The sequence below is a fragment of the Microtus ochrogaster genome, chromosome 7 (assembly GCF_000317375.1).
Source record: "Microtus ochrogaster isolate Prairie Vole_2 chromosome 7, MicOch1.0, whole genome shotgun sequence".
Lineage (NCBI taxonomy): Eukaryota > Metazoa > Chordata > Mammalia > Rodentia > Cricetidae > Microtus > Microtus ochrogaster.
In genome coordinates, this window is record NC_022014.1 from 64,414,417 (window position 1) to 64,422,782 (window position 8,366).

Sequence of the window (8,366 nt, forward strand, 5' to 3'; positions counted from 1 at the left end):
TGGGAGTATGGGATTGTTCACAGAAGTCGAAACCTTCTGCCAGCTGCCTTTCCACACTCACAGCGGTTAAGACTGCCCCCATTGGCTCAGAAGAGGAAAATGCAACTTGCAAGAAGGAAGTACTCTTGCAGCTCGCTTTAAACTCCAGGGGCTAGGGAAGAAGCCTGCCCTGTAGTGAAAGGACAGACCTAAACAACCGTGGAGGGGCGCCAACTCATCTGCTTTCCCGGGGCCATGGCAGCTGCTCATTCTCTCTCTCTCTTAGTGGGACCTCAGAGACCCAATGGGCCTGGTCCCTCAGCAGGTGTCTCCTCCTTCCAGGAACCAGTGACACCAACCCCACTGTGTCAGAAGATGCCTTATTCAGGGACAAGTTGAAACACATGGGAAAATGTGAGTCCTGCTCCCGTCCCCTCCCTGTCCCAGCACTCTTGAGGCAGGCCCTGTGGCCTCATGAGAGGCAAGGGGCCCCCACCCCTGAGGATTTTTAATGCTATTGACTTTTGGTGAACTTGGGTGACATTTTAATCCCAGGCTAACTCCCTCAGCCTTCCTGCCTTACTTTATTCTGCAGCTGAGTCTGGGGACAAATTAAGTTTAAATCCTCTTGAGCCAGCTGTCTGCTGCAAAATAATGTGTGTCAGTGTTCACGTTCTCTGTGGTGTGAGGGCTTGGCTGAGATAGGAGCCTGACCGAGTCTGCTTTCTGTGGGAATGGGAGACATTTGAGGGTACAGGAGACCTCTTCCCACCGTCTGCTTCTCATCATAATCCCCTTTCCGATCTCACAGACCCATAACCAGTGGGAATGAGGCTGGGATACTTTCAAGGTTTTATTTCAGGGAAAAATTTCCGATGAGTCATGGAAATCCTAGGACCAACTGTGGAGGTGGCTGGGGAGGGGCGGGAAGGCCTTGGCAGCGGGAGGGAAAGAAAGCCAAGATCTGTGGCTCTCGCCTCTCCGGAAGGAATACCCGGATCTTGGACTGGAAGCAGGCTGTGTACTTGGCTAGTGGTGGCCTGTGCTGCCCCTGGAGGCCGACCTGGGATGGCACACTTGCTCCTTAGGTGGCACGGTGTCTGCAGTTCCTGTCACTTTCCTCTTCCCAGTCCCCACCCAAGGGGCCTGGTGCTGCCCTGGCTGCCCCCAAACCTGGCGGGAAGCCAACTGACGCTCTGGCTGTCTGGAGCATGAAGGGCTCACAAGTCTTTCTGCCCCAGCCACGCGTAGGAAGCTGTTTGAACTCGCGCGAGCTTTCTCTGAGAAGACCAAAATGAGGAAGTCAAAGAGGAGACACTTGCCGAAGCTCCAGTCGTATCCTTCTGCTTGGCACCGGGATGGGGTGGTGACTGCTAGGACCCCCTGAAACTGCACCTTCCTGGGGAGTGGGATCTGGCTTTGTAGCTTCCCTTCCTCATTTTGCAAACCAGGACACCCCGTCATCAGCTCCCTGGACACTGTCCTTCCGATGATTCCTGTGACTTCTTTGATTTTGACCTTGAGCCATCTGCATTTTGGGGGAAAACAGTAGCCCTCCCCTTGAAAGCAGCAAACCTCTCCCTCATTTTGCTAGTTGAACTGGTTCCCAGGTGCCCGGCAGTCCTGTCTCTAGAAGCCTGCTTTCTCACGTTTGGTTCTTCAAGTGAAAAGGTGTTTCCCTGTCTTCATCCAAGCTCCCATCCGTGCTTAGCCAACAATGGGGCCCAAGACAGTGAAAGCTGAGTAACCGAAGGGGAGCGGGGAGAATGTCACTCTCTGTTCCTAGAGATGGGGGAAGACTAAGGAGGTTAGGGTCTGGCTGGGTGCTTGGTGGATCCAGGACCTGAAAGGGGCAGTGTTAGGCAGTTTGGGGACAGAGGGATGGTAGAAGCCTCTTGAGGCTGGTGGGCTGGCAGGACAGCACAGGCAAACTGGACGAGCTGTGACAGTTCCCGCTCCTCTCTGGGGGAGTTTTCCTGAACGGGCTGGCAGGCTGGGAGCTGCTGCATCGACAGCCAACCTCCTGGATGACGTGGAAGGCCATGCTTATGGTGAGAGGCAGGGCGGGGAGCCTTCAGCTCTGACTTACTTGTGATGGGTGACCCTTTGAGAGGAGGTCCTTAGTGCTTAATGTTCAGCAAGGGGACACTCAGTCTGGGAGACATGTTAAGGGTTGGCAGGCAGGTAACCCACAGAAATGTGAACCTTTGCTGTGTGGTGCACACAATGCCCCTCCCTACCCGTAGTCTCTGAAGGGATGCCCTGCGAGCCAGACGCTGTTCCTAGGGAGTGTTCTTTATTAGGGAATGGGGCACAAAGAGGCAAGCCTCATACACGGACAACCACAAGTTAAAAAATTCCAGTCTAGCCAGGTGGTGATGGCTCACACCTTTAGTCTCTGCACTCAAGAGGCAGAGGCAGGCAGATCTCTGACAGTTCAGTGCCTACCTGGTCTACAGAGTGTGTTCCAGGACAGCCAGGGCTACACAGAGAAACTCTATCTCTGTGTAAAAAAAGAAAAGAAAAAGAAAGGAAGGAAGAAAGCTTTAGTCTGAGGGCCTTGAACCTTTTACTCAGCCCCTCCCAAAGGCCACAGGGGTCAAAAGATCTCGCTAGGCCACCCGTGGATGAACTCCCATCACCACGCTCTTAAAGAGTCAGGAGATAGCACACGCCTTTAATCCCAGCACTCGGGAGGCAGAGGCAGGTGAATCTCTGAGTTTGAGGCCAGCCTAACTTATAGAATGAGTTCCAGGATAACCACAGCTACATAGGGATATCCTGTCTAGAAGAAAAAAAAAGGAGGGCCAGGAGACACCAGATACAAGGACTAGAAGGTCTTAGAGGTCATCTGAATGGTCCATAGTCCCTATCCCATTTGATAGATGGGAAAACTGAGTCCATTGTCCCTATCCCATTTGATAGATGAGAAAACTGAGACCCAAGCAGGGTAAGACCTGTCCAAGGCCTCAGGCTGAGTTCAGTGGTAGAGTCAAGACAGCACCTTTTGCCTCTCTCACCACACCCACATACTGCTACCTGAGCATCAGGATCCACGCTAAGGAACAGTCTGGGGACAGGCCCAGGTGAGGTTCTGCAGGGTGGAAGATGAGGCAGCTTCCCTTTGCCTTTCAGATGAAGACTTCCGGGGAAGGCGGCAGGAGGTACCTAAGGTGGAAGAGGCCCTAAGAGAAGGACAGTAAGAGGTAAGGCTTGGGGCACAGCTCTCAGGGGCAGCTTGGGCGAAGGGGCAGCTTGGCGAACCCACCATGTGTCCTCCCAAGGATCCATACATATTTTTTGTAACCCTGCTACCCTTGAATGCATTGGCTATGTAGATGAGGCTGACTTTGAACTTCAGATCCTTCTGTCTCCACTTCCCAATGCCAGGAGTACGGACTTGCTGTATCACACCTGGCTTTTGTGCTTTTAAAAACTTGCCTATTTATTCATTTGACAAACAATAATCACACCTGCCTGAATCATCATCATCATCATCATCATCATCATCATCATCATCATCATCATCATCATCATCATCATCATCATCACAGATGCCCTGAACAGGAAAACCAAATCAGCTTTGACCTTGAATAGTTTGTAGCCCTGTTGAGAGGACGTTCTGGGACCCATAGTGAATATTAAGAGGGTGGTGTAAGAAGCATGCGGTCATGCACATGCAGTCCTGTGTTCAGCGCCCTGCTCAGGTTGGATGGTCAGGGATCTGGAAATAGCCCCTGGAATGGCTGCTTCTATCTGGAGCCTCGGGGTGGCCTGCCTTTCCTCCTGTCTCCCTATGTACTCTCCTGGAGTGGGGGACATACACAGAAAATGCAAGCATCTCCTGCAGAAACGAGGCATGCCTGTCCCTCTGCAGGTGCCCCACCCCCCAATGAAGAGGTGCCCACCCACCCACCTACTTTGTTTGCCCAGCTGCTGTCCTGGGCTCGATGCTCAGCATCTTCTAGGCTTTCCTGAGCTGTCCTCTGTCAGGTCTGGCCCCCATGTCCAACCATGGAGGAACAGAAACCCATCTTATGATAGTTCCGGCAGTGAGCCAAGCCAGGCCACAGAGGGCAGGGGCAACAGATGCAGGCACCACACTCTTCCTTCTCTTCTTGGCATCCTCTCTTCAGCTCTCTCCATGTTTCCCTGGGCTTTCCTCACCCACACACCTGCACCCCAGCTTCCTACTTTTCTGGGATAACCAAGTAAGAGGAGCTAAGGAAACACCCCCACTCCCATCCCTTCTTGCATCCCACTGGTCCCCAGGAGAAAGGTGCACTTCTCAAAGCCATTCCAACTCAGAACTTTCTCATCATTTTCGCATCTCCAGTATTTTCCCTCTCAGCTCCCCACTGTAAAACCCGAGATCCTGCATCTAAGGAAGAGTGGCCGCCCCCAGAAAGGGACCTGGTCACCGTCCAGGTCCAGGGCCTGTGGTACAGTCCGGTGCTCCCTTCCACATGCTCTGCCCAGGTTTGGGCTGAAACTCTTCCTGGCTTGCCCGTGACTCCAAGAGTCCTGGTTCTTTTTCCTCCCTCCTAGGAGGCTGTCACTCGTACCTCTCCCTTTGCCTGTTCATTGCTCTACCCCCAACCCTTTTCAGTCTTCCCCCTTCCTGTTCTAAACGCACAACTGTCCTCTTCACAGTAACTGCTCTACCAGCTCTGCTGGGTCCCTGCTGCATCCCGTGGTCTTTCACTGCAAGCCATTCTCACCTCCCTGCCTTCTCCCGCCTTCTAGCTTTTCCCATCACAGTCTTGACAAATTTAGCATGCATGTCTTCCTTGCCCCACCAGCTAAGCCCGTCACTGCACATCACTGTGGTCCCACTTCTCCCGTGCTTTTCTCATGGGTCTTCTGAGCAAAACTCTTAGGAACTCAGCCTGGTGAGGCCCACCAAATTCTAGCCTGGGATTACCTTTCTGCCCCATTAGGTCTTCTTCCTTAGTGTAGCTCCGCGCGCACACACACACACACCACTAACGAGATCTGCCGTTGAGCAATGGGTGTGATCCTAAGCAGAGTTCCAGCATGATCTAGAATCGCTGGAGAAAGGAGGAGGTGCCTCATATTCTCCAGGAACCAGTGGCAGGGAAAGACCAGAGAGCTCCTTTAATGAAAACGTCACCCGCTTTCCCTACTCCCCAGGTGCCAGCAGCAGCGTCGCCTTGCCAGAGATGCTCTGACCGGGTGGAGGAAACCAGGGGGAAACAGCAGTGCCCTCCAGCTGCAGCCGAGACAGATGGTGCTTGCGTACCAGCGCCCAGGCTTCTTCGGCCACAGTCCAGCCCAGACACTGCCACTTTCCATGGGACTTAGGACTTTCAGAGTTGCTTGTGATTGGAGAAGGGACTGTAGCCTTAGAGACAGCAGCTAGCCACAACCTGGTTTGTAGTCTGGCTCTTCTGTCGAGGATGAGCAGAAATTCAGGAACCACCCCTCACATTAAAAAAAGAAGAAGAAAAAGAAAAAGGGAAAAAAGAAAGGTCCCAGGAAGCGTCAAGGTTGCAGTTAAGGAACTGGCAAAATGACCTATCCGGAGGCCCCTTGGGCCTGAAAAGAGGGCTTTCCTGCTTCTCTTTCCCATCACTCCTGGCGTACCACAACGGGTCTGATCTGTCCCCTATCCCATCCCCCACCCCACCCCCGCCTTTCTTTCTAAAGGTCTCCGACATCTCAGCCTTGGATGGAACTGCTGACTCTTGGCCCGGACCTGCACAGAACTCTGGACGCTGTGGCCTTGCCCGGGTCTAGTTTACAGGGCTGCTTCTTATTAAGGGCTGGCTGTCACCTCCAGCAGCCTCCTCTTAACCCAGCAGGGATGGGGAGAGTGACCCCGGAGCTGGAGGACTCTCTCTAAGCTTGGTCTTTCATTTGGCTGAAGACCAAAGCTGGTTCTTGATTTACATCACAGTGGGGCTCCTCAGGGGCTGGACAGGTCCTGCTGTTTTGTAAGGCAGGGAGGTGCTGGAGGGAGGGTGACCCCAACTGAGAAGGTGTGTGTAGGCTGAAGCGCCTGTTGCAGAGGCTACCAGCCTGGGGCAGGGGTGGGGGTGGGGAAGCACCTAGGACAGGAACTAGCTGGGTGCCTCGGGTGGAGAACCAGAGCTGACCCGAAGAACACTGGTGATTCTAGGAACTCTCAGTCGGCATCAACCACTGCTAAGGGGGTGGAGGCCGCAATTGTGTACCACTCGTTCTATGATCTGGGAACTCGCTGGTCTTTAGAGAAAGTTGGGAAGTCCGGGGAGGCGCGGGGACCTGGTTGAGAATGGGATCCGATGCTTGGGTGTCGGGGGCTGCTAGGGATTGGTAGGAAATGGAACCTGCTACTGGTCGAGCTTCCCCGGGCTCGGGAGAGCGGTGCACACAGAGTGACCAAGTTTGGAAACGTATGCAGGGCGGGGTGGGGGTGGGAGACCGCGCTGGCACAGAGCCAGTCCTGTGACCCCTGAAGAGAAGGACGCCTTCCCGCCCACCATGAGCCCCGGGCGGCTAGACTGTGCTCCAGACGCGTCTGGGCCTTCCCTGCTCCAGCGCCAGGCGCGCACGAAGAGAAAGCTGTAGGTCTGTGTGTGTGTCACTTTGTTATTTTTTCCCGCTTGTGTGTGTGTGTTTTTTTTTCCTTGGAGCCGTTTCATAGGAATTCCGGTAATAAAGACTTGGTGTTCTCTTGGTGCTCTGATGTGGCCGGCGATGTGGGCTGGACCCTCCCTCCTTTTCCCTCCTCAGGGGATAGGTTTTGGCCTCTGGAGAAGTGCCAAATCCTTGGGCCACCTGTCTTCACGGCCCCCACACACGCTACCAACCTCCACTTCCCCCATCCCCCTCCGGTTAACCCTCAGGGTTGTTTCTAGGGTCCGAAGGACTCAGGCTTCCCGCACACCGCCTCAGGACCTGTGCTGCCTGTGCGACCTGCCGGCTTTGCCTAGCGCTGCTCCTTTCTTCCTCTTTGCCACACAAAAAACCGCTTGCTGATAGGCAACAGAACAGCGTTGAGAAACCCGGCCTGTTTCAAAAGCGTCACACCGTGCCTCCCTGCATTAAAAGCTTCTGGATTAACGACGACGTCCGACCGACTGGAGGTTCCAAGATGTACACCCTAGAGGCTTGCATCTCCCACCTGAGAGGGACCACGACCGTCTTCCTCTAGAAGTATCTCAACTTCCTGTGCCCCCAACTCAGCGGGACTCCCTTTCACCTCTACACAGGCAGGGACAGGACTCTGGCTTCTGAAAGAGGAAATGATACCTGCTGTCTTCAGAGCAGGCAATTCTTAAGGTTCAAAATTCTACCTTGTGTGGAGCCAAAGGCTTCCTTGTGGAATTTAACAGCTCGTCTTTCTTGTTCTGAGCTCAGGTTCATCCTGCCAAGGGTGTTCCTCTTTCCCTCAATTTCACTTTTTCACACTAGGGTAAAAAACAACAGTCCCCCATGCCCTTCCATCAGGGTCCTGTCTTGACGGAGCAGATATAGGTAGTTTGGTATAGTGGCATTCCTGAGAACTGACATGCTGTACTAGGGAAACTAAGATTCTCTTCCAGCCTCAGGCCAGTTATTCAGCAATATCTTAGAGCTGTGCCTTACTGAAGGGAAGCTGTAGAGGGCTGCGAGCTTAACAGAAATGCTTGTTCTCACGGAGTGGCTAAGCTCACACTGGCCCTGAAAGGAACCAAGTTCAAGACCCAACTGCCTGTAATAGCGGATCTGAAGCTCACTTCTGACATCTCTATATACATATGTGCATATTTTTAAATTAAAACTTTAAAAATGAAATGCCCTATTCCAGACCTTATGCATCAGAAATTAAGGCTGTAACCAAGCAACTGTGATTTCTATACACACTAGAGTTTGGGAGCCATGGTGTTAGGCTATTACTTCCCAAATGCTTTTTCAAAATTCCGGTGCTCCACGGTAATTAAATCAACAACTTTGAGTTGTTCAAAGTGCCCAGGGAGGTTCAGTTTGCAATCTAGTCAGATCTGGGACTCCAGGCTGCCAGTCAGGTGTTTTCATGGGCGGAGTTGATCTTGCCCATGAAAAAAAATAAAGTGATCTACCACAGATCAATCACAGAATTGATTAGCTTCATCCTCAGACTGCAACTGTCTCCACCAAACTTCAGACTTCACTGAGCTCCTGTCTCCTTCTGCCTTATACTCCCCTCTCCACCTCCATAGTGCTAGGATTAAAGGCATGGGATCCCAGCACTTGGGAGCCCCGTTTCTCTTTTAGACAGGTTCAATCTTGTGAAGCCCAGAATGGCCTTGAACTAACAGAGATCCTTCTCCCTCTGCCTCTGCCTCTGCCTCTGCCTCTGCCTCTGCCTCTGCCTCTGCCTCTGCCTCTGCCTCTGCCTCTGCCTCTGCCTCTGCCTCTGC

General features: G+C 53.0%; 1 protein-coding gene across 1 annotated transcript in view; it reads left to right on the forward strand.

Annotated features, from left to right (window-relative positions):
• The window catches only part of Cuedc1 (CUE domain containing 1), a 93,302-nt gene extending 86,640 nt beyond the window's left edge, over nt 1-6,662 (forward strand). Inside the window, exons 7-11 of the mRNA XM_005350507.2 lie at nt 322-393; nt 1,221-1,314; nt 1,972-2,030; nt 3,115-3,185; nt 5,134-6,662. Coding sequence (XP_005350564.1) covers nt 322-393; nt 1,221-1,314; nt 1,972-2,030; nt 3,115-3,182 — 293 coding nt within the window. The 3' untranslated portion in view covers nt 3,183-3,185; nt 5,134-6,662. The remainder of the gene's footprint in view (nt 1-321; nt 394-1,220; nt 1,315-1,971; nt 2,031-3,114; nt 3,186-5,133) is intronic.
• Nucleotides 6,663-8,366: the final 1,704 nt, after the last annotated feature.